Source organism: Fukomys damarensis, unplaced genomic scaffold (genome assembly GCF_012274545.1).
Source record: "Fukomys damarensis isolate Sample0158 unplaced genomic scaffold, DMR_v1.0_HiC HiC_scaffold_15, whole genome shotgun sequence".
Lineage (NCBI taxonomy): Eukaryota > Metazoa > Chordata > Mammalia > Rodentia > Bathyergidae > Fukomys > Fukomys damarensis.
The window spans coordinates 55086926-55109718 of NW_022900927.1; the positions used below are offsets into that span (position 1 = coordinate 55086926).

At 42.6% G+C, this 22793-nt stretch overlaps 1 protein-coding gene and 1 pseudogene across 4 annotated transcripts in view; both read left to right on the forward strand.

The window, feature by feature from the left end:
- The window catches only part of LOC104865613 (suppressor of cytokine signaling 2), a 246540-nt gene that overhangs the window by 84089 nt on the left and 139658 nt on the right, over window positions 1-22793 (forward strand). For all 4 annotated transcript variants that reach the window (XM_033763833.1, XM_010629203.3, XM_033763834.1 and 1 more), the window contains exon 3: window positions 6302-6605. In XM_033763833.1, coding sequence (XP_033619724.1) covers window positions 6302-6605 — 304 coding nt within the window. The remainder of the gene's footprint in view (window positions 1-6301; window positions 6606-22793) is intronic.
- LOC104865610 lies at window positions 18909-19220 on the forward strand (annotated as a pseudogene).

Sequence of the window (22793 nt, forward strand, 5' to 3'; positions counted from 1 at the left end):
TTTTTTTTTTTTTTTTTTTTTTTTTTTTTTTTTTTTGAGACAGAGTCTTGCTCTGTAATTCAGGCTAGACTTGAACTCACTATGTAGCTCAGGCTGGCCTTGTCATGGCAATCCTCCTGCTTCAGCCTAAGGGCTAGGATTAAAGGCATGTGCCACCATGCTTGACAATATTTTAAATCCTTTTTTTTTTTCCCAGAACCTCGCGCTTGCCAGGCAAGTACTGGTGCCACTGAGCTACATCCCCTGACCAATTTCTTAAATTCTTAATTGACTTCATACCCATCTTCTAAATGTGTGCAGTACAGTTATATAGTTACCACAGTCTCTCTAAATAAAAATACAAGAGGAGCTGATCAAGGTGGCACAGGCCTGTAATCCCAACACTGCAGGGCTGAGGCTGGTGGATCACAAATTTGAACTCAGCCTGGAAAATCCAGGGACTAAAAGAGACTTTGTTTCAAAATAAAAAATGAAAAAGTGCTGGAGATTTAGCTCAGTGTAAAAGCCCTGGGTTTGGTCCCCAGCACTGCAAAACCAAAGCCAAACTAAACAAACCAACAAAAACCTTGAAATACCCCAAGAGGTTACCTATTCAAATAGACTTTCTTAAGACTCAATGAAAAATCAGTTCCTTAACTCCAGAACCTGACAAGTTTTTCTCATTGAAACACTCTTCCTTTATTATAACAATCAGTAGTTGTTACTTTAATTTGTTTCCTTGTTTATGTTTGCTTCCTCCGCTGGACTTGACTCTATGAAAGCAGAGACTGCACCTTTCTTTCAGTACATTTTCCTTAGGAGAGCCTAGCATTTCATAAACACTCAGTAAGAACTTATGAACACACTGTAGTAATCCTAATATTATGAATCACTAAAGTTACAGCATTACACTTCAAACTTCTAAAATTTTTGGAGAATTCAATTAGTACCTAATTTGCATGATACATTTGTTTCATTTAAAAGATTTGCAGCTTAGCTTTTATAAATAGCCCCAGAGTTCTTACAATAAGAAATCATTAAGCAATCATTTAATCTAAGATTAAAATGAGGGAGAGAATTGAAGGAATCATCAGCATCCATAAGTTAGTAAAATAATAATTAATAAATATCAATGATGGAGCTATGTCTACAGCTTAATACTTTCATTAAAAGTTACACAGAAAAAGGAAACACTATGGCTGCATGTGCATTTTTAGGATTTGCAGTTACAGGGATACCTGTGCTTGTGTTCTGTCTGTATCTTTTTGGCGCAAGGTAGTATGAGGAATTGAGGTCATATGGGATTCTACGCTACATGCAAAGAAATAGCCAAGATGAAATGGGGAATAAGAATTTGTGCCTAGAAATGTTAATTCCTTCCTATGAGCAAAACCTTCATAGTCTTAATTTTCTTTTTCTTTTCTCCTCCAACCTTCCTTTTCCTTTCTCTTCTTTCCCTATTGTCTGATTTCCTTAGTCTCCTCCTACTTCCTTAGAGTGCTCTGTCTATGACAGCTTCTCAGTTTTTTCTTGTCCTTCATGATCGTCAGACTTTTAAATAATACTTGCCAAATATTTTGTAGAAAGTCTTGTCAATCTGATGTTTTCTAATGAAAATATTGAGGATATAAAATTGGGGGGAAGGATATCATGGTGGTGACATGTCCTTCTCATCATATTACTGTAGAGCACACCGTATCTACATGGCTTGTTACTGTTGATGTTTAACCTTGGTCCTGGTTAAAGTGATATCTCTCATGCTTTTTTTTTTTTTTTTTTTTTTTTTTTTTTTTTTTTGGTACCAAGGATTGAACTCAGGACCTTGTGCTTGTCAGGCAGGCGTGGCAGCACTGAGCTAAATCCCCAGTCCTTTTCATGCTTTTCTACTGTAAAATTTTCTTTCTTTCTTTATATACTGTTAGATTTGTGTCATTGGTTTTGTTTGTTTGTTTTGAGCCAGGGTATCTCTAAGCAGTGCAAACTGTCCTTAACTCACTATGTAGCCTAGGCTGGCCTCAAACTCACAGTGATCTTCCTGCCTCAGTCTCCTGAATGCTGGGACTACAAGTGTGTCCCACCATGCTTGGCCTGAGTCATTGTTTTTAACTCAAGAGTATAAAAGCTATTTATTTAGTTTCCAAATTTATGGGACTCTTGAAAATAATCTTTAACATTTTTTTTGAATTGTGATGTATAAGACTAAAGTACATAATTTGCATACTACTGATATTTTGGAATCTAGAAGTTTCTTTGTGACTTGATTCATGATCTATTTCTTTGAATATTTCAAGTGTGCATGAAAAGTATCTTGGTTTCTCTGTGGTTTAAATCCCACATCCATGAAACAGGAAGAACCAAAGATATCCAACTCATTTATTTTTTTGAAGGTTGCAAAAACCAAAGATCAAATTAAAAAGAGAAAAATACTACACTTATTCTTTTTGACTCTTGTTTTTGCCAACTCACAATGGATATAACTGATACAAGGAAACAAAACAGGGGGAGGGAAAAAAACCAGTGAAAATATCTGTCCTTTCTGAAAATGGACTGTCTTACCACAGGGTAACAGGTGCTTAATCCTCTGTGGGGGCACAATTCCAGCCTACAGAGAGGGACTTGGCCAGAGCTGAGGGACAGTAACCACCTGTGGTAGTGATTCTGATCTGTGTTTGGTTCCTTGAAGTTCATTCCACTGCCCTTGGTATTTATAGCAATAAAACTGGACCTTTCTTTGGTGTGCTGCTGAGAAGTTTGTGGGGTGGTGGTCCCCAACAGTTGTCTGTCAGCCAGAGGGTCTGGCTATTTAGAAGCTGGCAAAGATGCTCATCTACATTTGACACAGGAAGAGGGATATCACAGTCAAAGACTTCGTCTTACGGATTTCACTTAGATCTTTAATGGTCAGCCCCTCAGATTGTATATCATAAGGATGCCCTACGCCTCAACTAAGGCCCTAATTTTCCTTGTGCTGTGTCCTGTCCTCTTTCCTTCCCTTCTGTAAATAGTCCTAGGCCTTACTGCTGGCTCCCAACCTTCTGGGCTTGACCAACAGTGTTTGCCTTCTAGCTCCAAGGAGATCTTAAGTTTTTCCGGACACCATGAATTACCAAGAAGTGATTTATACTGTTTATGGGCATGTATTGGGCTATTTGTTTCAACATTTTTTATGTTTGAACATTGTCAAAATGTACAGTTAGAAAGTATACATGTTTTTCTCCTCCAAAAAGTTCATAATGCTCAGTGGTCATACAAGAAGTGCATATTTTATCTAGATAAAGACTGAGAATGTTGCCTGCACATCCTTTTCACATAGATAAAAGGACAGCAATTCTAAAGCCAAAGTGGATGAAGAAGAGCGGGTTTGTGGAACTCAAGAATATCAGTAGTTGGAGAAGATAACAGGATGATTTGTCAACAATACATTGGCTGTCATTAGAACAACAGGCTCTTAACTAATAGGGTATGTAATGTACTAGAAAAAGCATGAAATCAGTGACATGTGGTTAGAATTCAGGTTTCACTCTCTATGGGCTATGAGATTTTGGCCGACACAAATAACTATTTACACAGTTGCTACATACATAAATACATTGTTAAAGATAACAATACCTGCAGAATATGTAAAAATATCGCCACTACTCAAGTGTAAAGGGGTATGTTGCATAGTAACAGTATAAATGGATACAATTATCCAAAGGTTTCAGGTGGGAGGTTTAGAACTGCTCTCCAGTAATTTGCATACACAGATACTTTCATCTTCTACCAGAGGTATTGGTTGTGAAAATCTTTGGAAATGATCTTTGAGGTTTTTATTATTGTCAGCGAATTTTTAACAGGCATATGACTTTCTGTATATATCTTCCAATTAATTTTAAAATGAATTGAGTGATTTTGTTGATCACCTCATTTTATAGGGGAATTTGAAGATGAACACTGAGCTTGATATTCTTGGAGCTCTATATTTGGGTGATGCATTTTGTGTTGCTTTCAGTAAAACTCTTGATAGACACAGTAGACAAACTCTCAGTATCAGTCCCTCCCCTTTTTGGTTCAGCTTTTGGTGTTTCAGAAGCTGACATAGACACCCCCCCCATCCCTGCTGCCGCCATTCTGTGTGTGAAGTTTTTCTCACAAAATACTTGCAGCAGTATAAGGTTTGCAGGTGCCACCTCCATGCTGCTGGCAAATACACACAATCATGGGTATGATTTCTGTGCAGCAGTGCCTCAGTGTGCAGTTAATTGCTGTGCCAGTGTTGGGAAAAGCTGTGGAATGGCAGTTTTCAGACTCCACTGAGTAGTGGCCAAGAGTCTGGTTCGGCCCTGTTGTCTAGGAAGTCATCCTTTCGTGCTAAGCCTTTCTTCAGCCCTTACAGTGATACCAAGTATCTTCATTTTCCCATGACAAATCCTTGTGTTTAGAGCCAACTAGCTGATTGCTGCAAAAAATCCTGACTGACTTGTAAATTCTTGCTGGCAAAAACCCTGTTGATGTAAAGAAATGACTTTGCAGTTGGGTGTGGTGGCACACGCCTGTAATCCCAGCACTCGGAAGGCTGAGGCAGGAGGATCGCTGTGAGTTCGAGACCAGTCTGGGCTACATAGTGAGTTCCAGGTCAGTCTCAACTACATAGTGAGACTCTGTCTCAAAAAAACCAAAAAACAAGAAATGACTTTGCATTTTAGTGGTAGGAAATGGATAATTGCAAATGAGTAAGGTAAAAGTTTTAGTAAGATACTGCTAGGTACAAATAAAGGGAATGGAGAAAGAGAGAATGTTGCCACTTTAAATATCGTAGTGAAGAATGGTTTCACTTCTAGAGTGCCTTCTGACCTGCTTATCTATTATATCAATCGAATGGGAGACTTTAGTGCAGTTACTGTGTTAAAATGCAGCTGATCCATTCACCCTGTTACTACTTCCACCTCCAGGCAATTGTATTGTTTACCCACAACAAATATGGCAGAAGAAAAGCTTCAGTATGACCCCTGGACCCTTAATAAAGATGGCTACAGCACTTCCTGTGCTTGCCCTTAACAAAGATGGCAGCCGTACTTCCTGTTTAGGCTTTTCGCCTTCAACAAAGATGGTGCTTATGGTTCAGATTCCCTCACAGTCTGGATTCCGGTTGTAGTTTTTTTTTTTAAAGATACGTGGTTGCAGACGTAAGTAACAGGAGTCCATCTTTTCTTGAAAGCCCCTTGCTGTGGCTCTCTCGCTCCCCTAATTTTCTGGAGTTTCTGAGCCGGGCCAGGGTTGGGGTGGCGGTGCTGGGGGTCGTTCTCCCCTTGGTCAGCTATGAATCTCATTCCGCGGATCAAGCAGCCCCGAAAATCTCTAGTACTTCTTCCTCTTTATGGCACATCAGAGTTCGCAGTTGCTGAGGCAGGGAATTTTTTTAAAGTTTCAAATGGGTGCTGGTATCCAGATATGGACACCCTCCCCCTCATCTGCACCTCCGGACTTTACAGGGCTGTGAGGAAGGATGAGAGATCAGGTGTCGCCTGACCTGTGGGTGTCTCAGCTCCATCTGTCACCTCTCCTTCCTGCCCTGCCACTTATCCTTGGTTAACACCATACAACGCCCCAGAGCCCACTAGAGACCTTCACATCTTTCGTGGCTACTGACCAGGGCTGTGGTGTGGGTTTTTTTTTAAGGATAAAAACCTAATTAAATGTCTCATGCATGTGTGACCACACCAGCCTTGTGATGGAGATCCCAAATTGATCTGTGACTGTATAAAAGATTTATTGTAGAATGGACACAACAAATATTTTTCCTGGAAGTGATGAAGAGGCCTTTTCCCACAGTAGGAAAATATTTTTAGATATACATTGATACCTCTGCTTTCTGTCTTCCTCTACTCCTATTATGGTTTGGTTCTGCAGACATCTGTGACTGTAACAACAGTTTGTGCAGCTATGGTGGTAGGTGTCTCTGATGAAGGTGATATTAAAATAGTCATTATTTTTTTCTATCAGGGTAAAATGGAGTACTGCTCTGTACCCTCAGCTACAAATTACTTTTTAAAGCAAAGTCTCTGACCACCTTTTTAGTCAGCTCTTTATCGAATTAGGACGTTAGCTGGAACATGATGGTATGAAAAGAAGAAACAAACACTGATTCGTCTTCATTTTGTTGAGAAGCATTTGAAATTCACTTGGCTTGGCTTAACTGCCAGGTAGTAAACACCCGTGGCCTGGCACTCTGCTAAGGTTCAAAGATCTGCCTGACCTTGAGGTGCTCATAGGGCAGCAACCCTATCTTCAGGGACACAGCAGTACTCCTATAATCTGAGCTGTGATTTTTGTCTCTTTGCAGGGAGAAATGGAGGCCAGAGACAAACAAGTGCTCCGTTCCCTTCGCCTGGAGCTAGGTGCAGAAGTGCTGGTGGAGGGATTGGTTCTTCAGTACCTTTACCAGGAAGGAATCTTAACAGAAAACCATGTTCAAGAAATCAAAGCTCAAACCACCGGCCTCCGGAAAACAATGTTGCTGCTGGATATCCTGCCTTCCAGGGGTCCTAAAGCATTCGATGCTTTTCTAGATTCTCTACAAGAATTTCCCTGGGTGAGGGAGAAGCTGGAGAAGGCAAGGGAAGAAGCCATCACTGAGCTGCCTAAAGGTAGGCTGCAGAAAGAGCAAATCGCTTTAACATTGTTGGAACTGTGCCCTTTGGATTGAAAGTTGAGGTTTTAGGCTGAGCAAGTGTCAGCAGTTCATGAACGTGGGTAAGGAGCATGGACAGAAGGGACGTATGGTTGGAGGGACAGGCTGAGGAGGTGGCGTTAGGAAATGCAGGGAAGGAAGGAAGAAAAAACCCTGACTGAGAGGTTGAAGAGGGAGCTCGGAGTACATTTAGAAATGCTTCCAGGGAAAATTGGCAAGGCATTTCGGAGGCATGTTCTCAGCAGAGAACCAGGTCGTATCTCAGCCCTTGGCATGAGGGGCCATTTGGGAAGTGTAGATGGGAAAGCAGGCTTTGGCTTACTGATAACTGATTCGTGGGGTGCCAGAGCTGCCAGCTGGGAAAGGTCGGATTCATGGAGGAGGAGGAAGCCTCTAGGAAAATGTGCCCTGCACCTGTCCCTGGCCTGGCCTACGTGGCCAGCGGGGATTATTTTGAAGACTAGCTCAGTTTGTTTTGAAATGCTATTGGTTTAGAGTGTTTTTTTTAGTTTGGCTTTGTTCAGACACCTGGAGTATGTAACTTTGTAAGAGCAATAGCTCGGGAAGATTCTCATTTTGATTTTAAGGAGAGTTGGAAACTGTATGGAAAAGAGAGACAGTTCTGGTCTGGTTCTGTTTGCTTGGCTTGTGTCAGGAAGATGTGGTATGAAACACCTGTCCTAACACTCACTGTGACTTCTGCTCTTTTGAAAATATTGAAGTTCAGAGCCCTGAACTAGCAAAAAATTTAGAAAGGTGACAACTGAAAGTTGACTTGCAAATTTTTAACATAAAACTAAGAAATGTATCTGAAGTAATTAAAATGGTACTACGCTTCTGTGAACGATGTATAACATACTATTTCCATCACCCAATATGATTGTATAATTAAGGTGTGTGAGTATGGGTGGTGGTGGCACTGAACCCAGAGCCTCTGCCCTGAGCTCTCTCCCCTGTTCTCTTTTTATTTATTTTGAGACAGAGTCTTACTAGGTTGCTGATTTGCCCATACTGAATTTGAATTTGGATCCTCCTAACCTCTGAATGTTGGGATCTCAGGCATGCGGTACCACGCCCAGATTAAATTATTTTGATAGTGACAGGCTTTTAGTTTGGTTGTTCTGCTGTCCTCAACCATGTGTTGTTGCCAGGAGGACCTCAAAGTCAAATACTAAGAAAACACCAGCAAATTTTTAACCTCTCTCCAGTCCTGCGTTATATATTTTGCTTTTAATAAGGTGCTACAAAAGTCTTACATATGTTAGCATGGTTTTGTTCGGACATGTGGAGTGTTTGACTTTATAAGGACAATCCAAACTGAGTTAACAGAGTTTCTTAGCAGAGTTAAAAAATCAGCATTCTGTGGAGTTTCTGATGAAGTGATAGTTAGAACTACTTTACGTAGTTCACTTTTAGGTTTTCTTATATCTGTTTTTATTTTTTTGAATAGATGATTAAAAGGCAGAACAAAAAACCAAAAACCCCAAAAAAACTCCCCCAAGAAAACCACCAAGAAAAAACAAAACAAAACAAAAAAAAACCCAAATGGTCCTAATAAGAGATGGCTTTTGTTAGTTTTATTTCGTAGAACTCATATTTTGAATGATTTTTCAAACCACATATATTAAGCAATTTTAATTAATTCTTTTTCTATTAAATCTCAGTATCTGATCAGCATGAGATAACCAATTCACTCAGGAAGACCTGGTGAAACCTGAGTGGAAAAAGCAAAAATGTTTTTATTCTTAGCTTGGCCAGATTACATGTAAATGTATGGCTCAGGTTTTCTGAAATACTGAAAAGATCCAACCCTTCAGGAGCACTAGAATTTTCAGCTTGGATTGCCATTATGAAATTAAATATTCCCAAGGCCCGAAGAAAGCCAAACTAAATTATTTAAGCTGCTATACTTTATTGAAAGCAGAACTGGGGAGAGGTTAAAAATTTATTGGTACTTTCTTGGTATTTAACTTAGTTGTTCCTGCTGCCAACACATAGTTGGGAGCAACGAAACAGTAAAACTAAAAGCCTGTCACTGTCACTATACGTTATTTAATTATACGATGATTTTTGGGTAATGTAAATAACACCCTTGTGTGTCACTTGTAAAAGTGTGGCCTCGTGTTCAGATTCATTTAGAAAGTAGGAAAAAATTAAAACTTTTTTTTTGCCAAATGGCAAAAGCTACAGAGAAGCCAAGGGAAAAAATAAAAAAAACCTTTTTATTAATATATATTTGCAGTACGTAATGAATGTGTTCATTGTGGGGTATCGGTGCTTGTATTTGGTATGTATCACAAACATATACTAATAAAAAAGCAAATAGAACGAAGCTGTACATAGTGTGGAAAATTAAGCATATCTGTTTAGAAAAATAAGGTTTTTCCCAGGACTTGTTAATTCTGAAGAAAGGATCAGTGGAAAGATAAGTTGGCTCTGGAACAAATGAAGTTACTTTTGTTTTACTTTTTATTGAGTAACACTGCTATTGAAAAAAATATTCTGAAGCAGAGGTTTGATTTACATATATTTCTATACATCTTCCAGGATGACAGTTCAATGACTCATTTGAAATGTTGCTCTTATTAAATACGACTTTGAATAATCTTACAAAATATAAATAAGGTGTGGAGAGTAAACAGCCAACGCCTGTGTGCTCACTGCTCAGATTAGGAAATATACTAATACTGTTAGTGTTGCCTTTCCAAATCCTTTCATGCCCAGCCCTTACTGATAAATTCTGAATCTGGGATTTATCATTCTGCTCTTTGTCACTGTGTTTTTCTTTTTCATAAAAAACACTGCTGAAATCCACACATATTAGGCTGAGGATGTAGCTCATTGCTAGGGGCTTGCCTACTTCGTACAAGGCTCTGGGTCGCATCCCCAGAATTGAAAAACCAAAATGTGTAGGAGGTCAGGGATGAAAGAAATGATATATTTAAAGGTCTCGATAATTAATAGCCTTGTCTTGTTTCAGACCTTGAAATATTTTTAAGTGTTGAAAGTAATTAATTTTGTAGCAATATTTTAATTCAAAAATTGGGATTTAATGAGTTGGAAACCTAGGTGGTTTTTTGTTGCTGTTGAAATTCCAGACAAGTATCAGAGTTGAAATGCCTACCAATTTAGTATTCCTGGAAGAAAGCAAACAAGCCTGGTTGTCTGTTTCTCAGGACTCCCGTACTTTTCCAGCATTGTAGTACTTTGAATAAACTTCACAATAGTCCACTTACAATTTTTTAAGGGCATCTTGGAGTTCGGAGGGACGGATGGAAGTGGTTTCATATGCCTGGATGTGTGTATGTTAACCTCTTCCCTCTTGCTCATTTTGGTTATAATCATTATTTGTGTGAATTTGGTGGCCTTCTCCTGGGAAGCCTTGAGAGCAACTGGAAGGGGCAGCCTTCTCTTTAGCTAAGAGTTCAATCATTCTCCAAGAAGGAACTGATTTTAATTTATTAAAGTTTTCTTGTTTTGTTCTTTCTTGCAGATTCTTGGTTTTTCCCTTTGTTTATTTGTTTAATTTTTTGTGTTTTATTTGCAAAATCTGAGCTGCCTCGGAGGTTTTATTTGGGTGATCCTAGTTAATTGCTTTTTATTTCTAGGCTGGATATAATTTTTTAGAGAATTGAGCTCTACTCTTCTAAACCCTACCTCCAGCAAATCCTAAGATATTAAAAAAAAAGAAAAGGAACTAAACCCTTTGACTCTCAGAATCTGCCTGGGTCTGCAAATCTTGGTTTAAAGCAAAAAAGGTCTAAGATGTAAATAGATAATTGGTTTGTTTTTTCTCACCCTATAAGGGCCATTTTGAAGAGGAATTCTGACGATAAAATGACTTAATCCCCCTTGGCACCGTGGAAGGAACACTTCACGGCGCGTCCCTTACTGGCCAAGGTCACATACTAGACGTTAGATCAGCTGGAAATCCGCCCGGCTCCTGTCGGGTCATTTCAGGGGATGAGCACGGTGCTGGATGTGGGTGAAGGCCGCCTACTCTCCTGCCTGGCTTCCCCTCCGCTGCCCTGTCTGCCCTGACAGCTCCCTCTGTGCCAAAGCCCATCTGCCCCTGGAAGGGGCTTTACTGGCAGTCCTGGCCTCACTGCCTGGAGAGACTGTCTAAGCCGTGGTGGGCCAGCTGCTGGGCCACAGGACTCCCTTTTCTACTGTGCTGGGCCTGGATATCTGCGTGATTCTCATGTAATAGTGTGCCTGGTAACTGCCTTTTACCCTGGTCTCCCTTAGTGCGGGAGTGTGTTTTTGAGTTTTCACTCTTTTCTTGGCTAGATTCCTGCTTTCTGTATTCTTAGCCACTGGCAAGGTGAAGGACCACAGCTCAGTGCTCCCGTGTGGGTATCAGATCTTCACCTCATGCCCCATGCCTGTGTGGCTGTCTCCAGGCTGCCACCTGTGTCAGCCTTACCCGACCTTCTGCGAGTCCTCCCCATGGACCCTCTGGCCTGTACTGCCTGGCTGTCCTCGCTGGCACAGGACACAGGGCTGGCTGGTGTGGGTTCCCTCTGCCCTAGGCCCTGGGGCTCAAGCTGTCCCCTGTGGGGCCGGCCTCGGATGACCTTGCTGAGCCACTACACCCACCTCCAGAGATACAGGCTGGCCCTGAGGTGTCAATAAACTCTGATGACAGACACACTAGACAGTGTAATAGGTTTATTTGAGGTATTTTTAGTTTGGGATTCTTCTCATGGGATCCGCCCAGCCCTACGTGTCACTGGGCCGGCTCTACCATGAGAAGCTCAGTGTTGATCTCAGTTTCTGTGGCCTGTGGTCCATCCAGGCATTTCTCTGTGGCTGAGCCCCACTTGTCTTTGGCATCCTGGGTATTAAGAGAGAGCAAGGGGTCACTATTCGAAAAAAGCCCCCTCCCTCTAGTGGTGGTGGAGTGTGCAGGAGCCCAGATTCCTGTAGATCCCCTCCCTGATTATTGTACACTTCCTGAGGAACAAAAGAATGCCGGGCACTGGGCAACCCAGGGCATTCCTTCATCCATCCCACAAGTATTTATTGAGTGCTGACCACATGCTAGGCATTAGGTGCTAGGGATAAGACAGTAAACAAAACAAAGTCCTTGCTCTCCTGGTGCTCACTGTGTCCTAGGAGGGAAGGGCTTAGTGGGGGCTGACAATAGGCAATGAATAGATAACCTATCTGGTGGTGAAGAAAAATGGTGTACATGGTGGGGAGGGGTCAGGAAAGCCTCTCTGATGGGGACACCAAACACAGACTCGACTTCTGCCACAGAGGAGACAGGAGGGACACAAGGACACAGGAACTCCAGTGGAGCATAGGTGACAATGTGGCTGGAGAAGACACCTTTCTTTCAGAGAAATGGATCCCTTTCCACACACTATAGGCTGGGTTGCTGCCATTTGCTGGGGTTCCCATCCAACAGCCAGGACCTTGGGTGGTTCCAAAGATCATTTCAGATGACTTGTGGATTTGAATTAAATAGAATCGTATGCTTTTTACTGCTGTTGCAGTCCATTAAGAATGACCAGAGGTCCTTATGCTTAAGACCTTCTGCAGGCAACAGTATTCAGCTAGAATTTAGTTGCACTGCTTTTTTTTTTTAATCTTAGTATCAGATTTAATGGGTTTCTTCCATTTATGGCAAGTGAAAGCATTTTCTATTTATGAAGTTCCTGTTAAAAATACATTATTTTTATTTAAGCAAAAATGATTCATCATAAACGACAATACTAAGAAAAGAACATGAGGCTATGTGGATAAGGCCCGAGGGTGTGAAGGTGCTTTTTATGTGTTTTCCCATTTCCAGAGCATAACGGGGTGTGGCTGGGGAAGGGAGGCTCCCATTCTCCTCAGATGGCAAATGACTGTGGTACTCAAACTGTGTGCAGTTTTGCCTGTCCAGTTTATGTACAGTGACAGAAGCTGGTTAAGTTTATAAGTAGAATTACTAAGTTCATAAGTTTTCCTTTGTGTGTGTGTGTGTGTGTGCTTTTTTTAGACAGTCTCCCTATGTAGTTCAGGCTGATCTTGAACTCATTGTGTAGCCCAGGCTGGCCTTGAACTTGTGGCAATCTTCCTGTCTCAGCCTCCCACATGCTGCGATTGCAGGTGTGCACCATCATGCCTGGCTAGTTTTCCAAAATTTAAACTTGTATTTGCTGCTGTTAACAGTCAGCAAGATGGAGCCAGCTCCTAGGTTTATAGAATTTGGGAGCTGGGAGGGACTCACAGATCATGTAAATCTTGTCTGAGAAAACGGAGGCCTAGGAGATTAAATTCACTTGCCCATGATCACACAGCTAGTTGATGTAATTTATTGCCAGGGGCTTGGATCCTGGCCTTCCAGCTCTTGATTTAGGGCTTTTCCTGCCTCAGAGTCTTGGCTCCCCGCAAGGTTTGAAATGGAATTGTATTCTGCCCTAGAGTTTATAATTGAAAAAGGCATACAAAAAATTGTACTCACTTTTTTTTTTTTTTCATTTTAAGAGGAAAAATTTCCTGGGCTTTTAGAAGTATACTGGGATGAGATCTTACTAAAGTCTTATTTTTATGAATGCCCATTTTAATCATGTAAAAAGGAATCATGGCAGTTCAGTACTGCATCTTATCAGATTTTTTTATCGCTGCAGCTTCTGCGAGGCTGACAAAGAGAGGCAGACTTTTATCAAGTATTTATGGGACTGATGAAATAATGCATCTGTTGGCAGCTAATTGCAGCTCTTTCTAGGAATAGCAAACCATGTGATAGGTCTTGCCCCAGCAGGGAAGCCTCCATTTCACTTTAAAAAAATGGATTTCATGTCCTTTTCACTCGGGAAGCCTGACTCTGACTTCCCGGCCTTCCTGCAGCTGTGCGGACCATTTGGCTACATCTCCCATGTTCTTGGGCAACTATACCCGGTTCCGTGCTCCCAGCCCTGGAGTCACCCGGGGAGGGTTTCAAAAGTGCAGATGGCCAGGCGCTGCTTGGGCCCACCTGTCACAAAGTCTCTATAAAGATGTGCACACACAGGTGTGTACAGACACACACAGGCACAAGGGCTGCACTAGGTTATTTTGTTTCTTGGTTTATTTGTTGAGACAGGGTCTCACTGTGTAGCCCAGGCTGGCCTGGAACTCATGGCAATCCTCCTGCCTCAGCTTCCCGAGTGCTGGACTTACAGGCGTGTGCTACAAGCCTGGCTCCCACTAGGTTATTTGAAGCAGGGCCAGGGTCAAGTGCCCTCTGCTTCTTTCTCACTGCCCTCACGTGTGGGCCTCCAAATCTGTGAAGAGTTTGTTTTCAGGTAGAGGGAGGTGCAAATATGGCAGACATGGAGATAGAGAAAGATGTCAGTTTTTACTTCCCTGGATTTCTTGAGTGCTGTTGCTGAGGAGTGTGTCGGAATCTCAGCACAGGTGTGACCCCTCCCAGCACTCGGGTGCAGAGCACTGTGAAAGGCTGCACGCACCTGAGAATAAAGGGAGGGCTTGGAGTTAGCTATAGAATTAGAATTCAGGGCAGTATTTTTGACCCCTCCCAGCACTCGGGTGCAGAGCACTGTGAAAGGCTGCACGCACCTGAGAATAAAGGGGAGGGCTTGGAGTTAGCTATAGAATTAGAATTCAGGGCAGTATTGTCATTGGCTGCTCACACTGTCTGCTAGTCGCAAACCCCCACGATACTTTGTGCTCTGTGGATCAAGCTATGTCCACATGGTGACAGAGCTCACCAGGGACGAACGAGTTGGATGCTGCTCTCACATTCAAGGTTGAGCTAAAGGGGACGGAAGGGGAGACAGACGTTGGGTACCGGGAAGAGTGGGCCTGGCTCAGCCTGCCCTTCTTTGGGGTGGCCCGACAGGCTGTCTGGCTGCCCATGTTTTTATTGTAATTAAATGAGTTGCCAACTGGGTACAGTGGCCTGCACCTGTAATCCAAGCCCCCCGGGAAGTGGAGACAAGAGGATTGATTGCAAGTTCCATTCCTGCTTGGGCAACTTAGTGACTTGGCAAGACCCTGCCTCAAAATAAAAGATAAAAAGGTCTGGGGATGTAGCACAGTGCAGAGACCCTAGGTTTATTCCCTAGTAATCCCACCCCACAGTTTTAGTCTTTTCTGTGCCTCACAAAGAACCTCAGATGACCTTGGTAAAATAACATTCCTACTTATCGAGGGCTTACTGTGTGCCAGGAAGTTCGAGCCCTTTGCATTATTAATCACTCAATCCTGATAAGAATTTGATGAGAAAAGGGTGTTATTTCCCTCATGCACAGATGAGGAAATGTAGGCACTTTTCTCAAAGCCACGCAATGAAGTTGGAATGCTGGCTCCTTGACTTCAAAGCTTGCTAATTTAATCCTATAAAAATACTTTCTTAATATTCGCTTTCCCCCTCCCAGGCTCTCTGCCTGTCTCTTCCCTGCCTGTTGTCCTAAGACTCATTCTTAGGTATCTACCTCTCTCCATCTTTCATTTTGTCCTATTTTGTGGGGTAGGGGGTTGGAGATCAGGGTCTGCTGGAAGGCTGCACGGGGGTCCTGGGTTTCCTCCACTGGCTGTCTTGAGTTTAGCAGATGACTAAATCTCGGCTGCGATTAGGAGCCCGTGTGTCATTTGCAGCTCTTAAATCCTGCTATCTAAAGCCATCAGTTGCAACAACCAGCTTTTCTGGTGTTTCAGCTTCAGAGTTTCAGCAAATGCTTAGCAAGGCAGCATTCCCTGTTCATGGGTGTAGTTCAAGCTTGTAGGCCACTGTTGTAACTCGCAGGGATGTTTGCTTGACTTAAATTCTAATAGGCAGCTGTGTTTATACTTGTTCCTCAGTTTGGGAGGTAAGGAGCAAAGATGTACGTGATTCTTTGGAGGGCATTTACCCCAGATTCAGAAAAATAAAAAAGAATATTTTGTGCTTTTCCAAGCAGTAAATTTTAATTGAAAAAGAAATCTAACCTCTGTAAGTTTTGAGCAGGTTTTAGTCCTAGGCTTTATTTTGATAACGTTACAAAAGAACCTTGAACTCCTTGTCAGAAGTGCCACGTTGGCGATTCCTGGAAATGTTCAGGATCTGTTTACAATCAACAGGATGGCAGAGAGGGTGGCAATGCTATTACAAAAATAATACTGCTGAGGTGTCCTCAGGGATGGGAGGGGAGCAGTAAACAGACCCAGCTCCTCCAGCACCTTCACTCAGAAATCGGGCAGAATGCCGCTGCGGGGAATGCGTGTGAGAAGCACACGGCTGGTGTCCTCTGATCAGTCCTGTGTGACCCCGTTTCCCTGGAGGCGGCATCTCATCCCGCATCCTGAGGGCGTGGGCCCCAGACCGTCCCCCACTTCCAGTACCAGCTGCCAGTCTGGGTCTCTGGCTGTAAACTGGGGTTTCTGTGACCCCTCCCCGCTTTGCTCAAGCTGCTCCTAGATCTCAGAAAACCACGTTTACAGTTTATTACAGAGGACATCACCAAGGGTGCAGTTGAAGGAGGTGCAGGGAAGTATAGGAGAAGGCCCCCAAGTTCCGGCCCTCTCTGGTCACCACCCTCCTGGACCCTCCACTGGGCAGCGGAGGCTCTCCAAACCCTGTCCTTCGGTATGTTTATGGAGGCATCACCATAGAGGCTTGAGTGATTACATCATCGTCCAGTTAACCCTCGGCCCCTCTCCCTCCTAGAGTTCAGGAGTGAGACTAAAAGTCTCTGTTGTAGTCAGTGTTTTGGCAAGAGAATTACCTTTACTACAGGACACATAATTTATAGGTTTATTTTTTGATAATTACCCAGAAAGTCAAAGGCAGAGGAGTGCAAGAGATTAACCGCACAGTAGGGGTCCAAAGAATCCCCCTGAGGGTCTGGATCCCAACAATGTCCCACACCAGTCCAGCTGAAGGCTTAGAGTCCCCAGGCAGTGTCCTGCTTGAGTCCAGCCAGTGGCCTGGAGCCCACAGCAATGTCTCCTGCTTGTTCGTATTGAGAATCTGCAGTTGGAAGGGACAGAGGCCAGTGGTGGAAGCCAGAAAAGCTATGCGGGTGTGATGAAGGATTTGTGCCACCAGGCTGAGGGATCCGCAGTGGAGCCAGGAAGTGCTGCTCACGGTGAAGACCAGAGCTCCCCTGAGGAGAACAGCAGCCATTCCCAGCGACAGTGAGGTCCTGAGCTCCCGCTTCGACGAGAACAGCCAAGTTTGCTTTAGGAAAATCACCCACAGCAAGCTTCTAGAAAATCAACAACCCATGATCTTTCCCTCCAGTCCTCTTTTTATGGCTATGGACAGCAGTCCTCAGGTGGATCCTCTGTGCCCAGACCATGCTGATTCAGTTCAGCGGGGCGTTCCTAGTTGCCCGTTTGTTAATCCACTACAGTATCACCCCTCTAATCCCGTCTTAGCATTTTGGGCAATCAGCCTCCACCCCGGAGCTCCGAGGGGTTGCCAGCTACCTCAGTCAGCTCATGAGCAAGCAAAAGCTATGTATGTTGTGAAGACCCCAAGGATTTGGAGTATGCCAAGAGAGGGGACAAAGACCAATTATATATTTCATAATATCACAGTGGAAATGAAGCTTGCAATTTAAAAAAATATTTTTTTTTGTGATGCTAGAGATCAGACCCAGGCTTCGCACATGCTAGGCAAGTGCTCTATCACTGAGCTACACCCTCAGCCCTGGCTTGTGGTTTTAGAGCCTAAGTATAAATCTTTAGCAGTATCTCTTAGTTTTACCATTTGTTGATAAGGTGTAGGAGTGCCGAGTAGTTTTTTTTTTTTTCTCATATTGTTTTTTCCCTTATTTCCTTTCCCCACCCTTCCCACTTCCCCTAACCCTTTAGCCCCTTTCTTCCTATTTCACATTATTAATTATCTCATCAGGATCCTGTGTACTATTATAGTTTTTCACACCAAGCAGTGCTGAGTAGTAATGGTGAGGTTGTTACCGAGAATTACAGAGCAAGTGGAACACATCTGCTAGGACCTTCCCTGTTGCTGAAACAAAAAAGTTAGAGCTGGAAGAGACTTAAACTCACCCACACAGATGAGGAAATGAAAAGATGTCAGTAAATCTACACATGCATATGGTGTCTTTGGTGTAAGCAGCGGAACTTCATGTTGACATAAACAAAATTCTCAAGTCTACTGGGCAGCTCACAACCTTGAAGGTGTATATAAAATTAGGGGCTCAGGAAGGGCAGCAGTGGAGCACAGTGGAGCCCTAAGGCTGTTAGTTAACCATCTCCAATAAGGTTCCTGCATTGTGGCCTCCCCCAAGAGTAAAGGACTGCGGGCCATGCTCAGGCTGTGATGTAAGCCTTTCGCTTAGGACACCAAAATCACCTGGAATGGGAAAGGTGATGGAAGCAAGAGATGTTTACTATACTGTGTCACCCCCATTCCTTTTGGATTGTGCATTCTCACACCGGTAGGCCTGGAAAGAAATTATAACCCGTTAAAGAAGGAGGAGGTTCTACCTCTTAACGTAGGAAGATCCAGATTGAGGGCCAAAGGTAATGGAGAAAACACGGGAGAGAAGCTTTTATAGCAGGGTAGGTCTCCATAAATACCTTTTCAAAATGAGAACATATTGGGGAAAAATGCAGAGAGGAGCTTAGAAAGAGACTTGGGATCTGGTACTAGTGTAAAGGATACGTATACACACACTGTGTGTGTACTCACTTTATCTTCAGGACTCCTTTGGGGTAGGTACTGTTATTACATATTACCATGCATCGTCTGCATTTTATAGATGAGGAGTTGCCCACACTCACACAGCCTGGCAGACCTGAGATGTGAACACTGACAGTCTGCCTCGCAGTTCAGGCTTCTCATCAGGAGGCTGTCTTATCGCTGTCTCTCAGGTGGGCTTCTGGTCCCATGAAGTCACATGTCACAGATGACCTGACCGCAGCTGGCACAGCTTCTTTATTTCCTGACATCTCTGGCTGCAGATCTCACATGTAGCCAGTGTCCTCATTGTATCTCTTTTGTTAACAGTTTGCCAAGTGAGAGATTTTGAAAAAATGCCAAAGAAGACAAAAGAAGTTTTCTGAGAAATGTGATTAAACAAAACAAAGATTTTGAATGAGACTGACATGGAACCTTGTGTGTGTTTAGTGTTTAAATTTACCTCTTCCTTTTCAGTATGTGGTTGGTCATATGTTGCTGCTATGGACAAATGTACTTTTTGGTTGTTTGAGCCTTTTTATTTCTTCACGTGCCAGTCCAGATCCACTCAGGAGACAAACTCACATCATAATTTGAACAGGAAAACAGCAGCAGAGGCCCAGCTGCAGGGCTGGTGCCATGGCAGAACAGGCATTTAGGAAGTTTCTCTTGTTGTTTGATCAAGTATTGTTTGAAAGGAGTGCAGCTAAAACTGTCACCAAAGGAGGCATTATGCTTCCAGGAAAATCTCATGAAAAAGTACTTCAGGCAACTATAGTAGCTGTGGGATGGAACTCTAAAGGAAAGGGTGGAGGGACTCACCAGTTAGTGTGAAAGTTGGAGATAAAATTCTTCCTCCGGGATATAGAGGCACCAATGTAGTTCTAGATGACAAAGATTTCTTAATTAGAGATGGTGATATCCTTGCAAAATAGTAAATCACTGTTGACATTACAGTACACAACACCGCCCATTCCACTGAAGTACTGAATACTTTCATCATGTAAATAATTTGTGTGTCTCTTTTATAATAAATTAATGATATCTAAACTAATGATATCCATTGTCTCTAAAGGTTAGTTTCACTCTACTGGTATAAACATTTCCAAAGAAAATATGCAAATGAAACAAAATTTTTTAGCCAGTGAAAAAAGTTAACTATGGTTATTGTAGTCAGGGTTTTGGCGAGGGAATACATCTAACAGAGAACATATAATATATAGGATTAGTTTATGATTTTTACCCAAGAAGTGAAATACAGAGTACAAGGGATTAACCGCACACCGGAGGCCCAAAGAAGCCAGGCAAGGGCCGGGATCCCACAGCAGCGTCCCGCACAAGTCCAGCTAAAGGCTTAGAGTGCAAGGTGCTGTCTCCTGCTTGTCTGTATTGAGGATCTGCACCAGGAAAGCCCAAAGGCCAGTGGTGGAAGCCAGAAAACCTGTGTTGGTGAGATGAAGAATTTGTGCCACTGTGCTGAGGGGATCCACATTGGAGCCAGGAAGAGATGCTCAATGAAGACCAGAGCTCCCGGGATGAGAACAGCAGCCAGACCCAGAGACAGCAAGGCCCCGAGCTCCTCTGATGAGAACAGCCAAGTTCCCATTGGGAAACTGTCCACAGCAAGCTGCTCCTAGAAAATCAACAGCCCACGATCTTTCCCTTCAGTCCTCTTTTTATGGCTGTTGATAGCAATCCTCAGGGTGGGTCTTCCACTCCCAGACCACGCTGATCGAGTTCAGCTGTGTGTTCCACACTGCCCATTAGTTAATCCACCTCAACGGTTAACTGGAAAAAGAGTGGAAGTTATCTTTAAGGAGTACAGGATGAGCAGCTGGACAAAGCTACTTTTCATTTTGTTCTACTATTGAAGGAGAGTGCAGGATACAGTTGCTAAGAACTTGAAAGAAACTCCTGATGACCCAAAAGGCTGAGAGATTCAGCCCTTGTGGGAGGTGTAATGACTACCACATGAGGTGGTCTGTGAGAGCAGCCCACCTATTTGGTAGAGAAAGTGTGTGAACCAGAGCTAGTCTTCAGGAAGTGATCTGAGGCAGAGTACAAGGAAATTCCTTGGAGACTGAATACCACTGAGTTCCTCAAGCTGTTGGAGGACACCTGACTGGGGATAAAGCATCCTCACCCCAGAAGAAAAGTCCTCTCCTTTGCTGTGCCCTTGCAGTGTTCCTTAACTGCACTTTGTTGATGAAAACTAACATTATGCTACCTGGAAAAGGAGAAATATTCATGGAATCCAGCTTCAGTGGCACAAAGCAAGGCCAAGAAAGATGGCTCTGGGGTTGAGAAGGAATGCATTGATATTTAGTGTACCTCATCTATAAATAAGGATAGTTCATAATTACCAAGGTTGTTCTGAGGTCCTAATTTATGTATTCATTTAGCCAACCTTTTTTTTTTTTTGGTTTTTTGAGACAGGTTCTCACTATGTAGTTGAGACTGACCTGGAACTCACTATGTAGCCCAGGCTGATCTCGAACTTGCAGTGATCTTCCTGCCTCAGCCTCCCAACTGCTGGGATTACTGGTGTGCACCACCAATGGCCGGTGCCAACATTTGTTATATACCATTGTTGGCTACTGTGCTGAGGCTCTGTGATTATAGTTGTGGTCTGTTTTTGTTTGTTTTGCTTCTTTCTACAAGTAGACGGTAGACTTTTCTAAGGGAAGATTTTTCCTGTAAACCTATCTACTGTAATGCTAGCTATATATTAGTCCTTACATGTTTACTGGAATGAATGAGTGACTTTAAAGATGTATGTAAAGACTGAGTCATACTTTCAAAGAGTTAAAATTGTAGTCAGTAAAAGGTAGAGGCAAACAAATAGAATATAGTAGACTGGTCATTTTTTTGTGTGTAACAACTCCAAAATTTTGTGGTTTAAAACACTCATTGTACTTAGGAATATGAAGTTTGGGCAGGGCTCAGGGGGAATAGTTCACCTGTGCTCCACATTATGTAAGTTGAGGAGGCTTAGCTTGAGTGGGAGGATCACATTTCCAAAGTGAATCACTCATATACGTGGTAAATTGGAATTGCTTGTTGGTCCCTGTTCACACGGGTAGTTTTATAGGTTGCTAGAGTTTCCTTATGGTGTGGTAGTTGATTTCAAGGAGTAGGAAACAGAGCCGCTAGTTTCCTGTGGCCCAGGCCTAAATATTGGTATACTGTTACTGTCTCAGTCCATTTTGTGTTGCTGTAATAAAATAATTGATTCTGGATACTTTATAAATAATATTATTTCGGCTCATAGTTTGAAGGCTGAAAGTACAAAATACATGACACCATGTGGCCTCCAAGCTACATCACAACATGGTAGACAAGTGGAAAATAATTGGCTTTCTACTGGGTGTGTAGATGGGAGTACACGTATAAGCAAGAGGCTGGGGAGGAGCCAGAGCTACTCTTTTCATAACAACTTATTTTGGGGGGATCAATTTAAGTCGCAAGAGAACTACACTAATCTCTTCCAAGGGTGGTGACCCCAGTTACCTGTTCACCTTTACTAGACCCCACCTCTTAAAGGTTCCTCTGCCTCTCATCATCACTACAATGGGGACTGACTTTTCAGCACATGAATCTTTGAGGAACCAACCACATACAAATGACAAAAGGCAGCTTTGCTTTTTTTTTGGGTTAAGTTGTCTCAGAGTCCAGATTCAAAGAGAGAAGATATACACCTCATCATATTTCCTTGGGAGATGTGTTAAATAATTTTGAGGCTTTACAGTACTTTCAGATGTAGTGATTGTGTATATAGGGTTATGTGGCATCACTGCTGAATTCTAGCAGTCATTTAAAGAAGATCTAATACCAGTTCTTCAAAAAGTCATCCATAAAATTGAAGAAATATTTCCAGATTCATTTGATGAGGACAACCTTGCCATGATACCAAAACCAGACAAAGACATAAGGAAACAAAGAAAGTTGCAGGCCAGTAGCCTTGGTGAGTATAGATGCACAAATTATCAACAAAATACTAACAAACCAAATTCACCAGCATATTAAAAGGGTCATTCACTGTGATTAAAGGAATATAGGGTAGTTCAAGGTATGCAAATCAGCTGGGCATGGTGGCACATGCCTGAAATTCCAGTTACTCAGGAAGCTGAGCCAGAAAGATCACAAGTTTGAAACCAGCCTGGGCAACTTAGACCCTGTCTCCAGAAATATAAAAGGAGATGGGGATGTAGCTCAGTCATGGAGCATTTGCCTGGGTTTTACAGGTTTAATGTCCACTATTATAAACAAACAACCATACGCAAATATGATATATCACATTAACAGAAGGAATGACAAAAACGATACAGTTACCTCAACAAATACAGAAAACATTTGATAAACGTTTATCATCCTTTCATGGTAAAAATTCTCGACAAATTAGAAATAGAAGGAATATACTTCAATATAGTAAAGGCCATATATGACACATCTGTAGCTCACATCATATTTAACAGTGGAAAGTTGAAAGCTTTTCCTCTGTGTTCAGTAAGAGTCCCCTAGCAT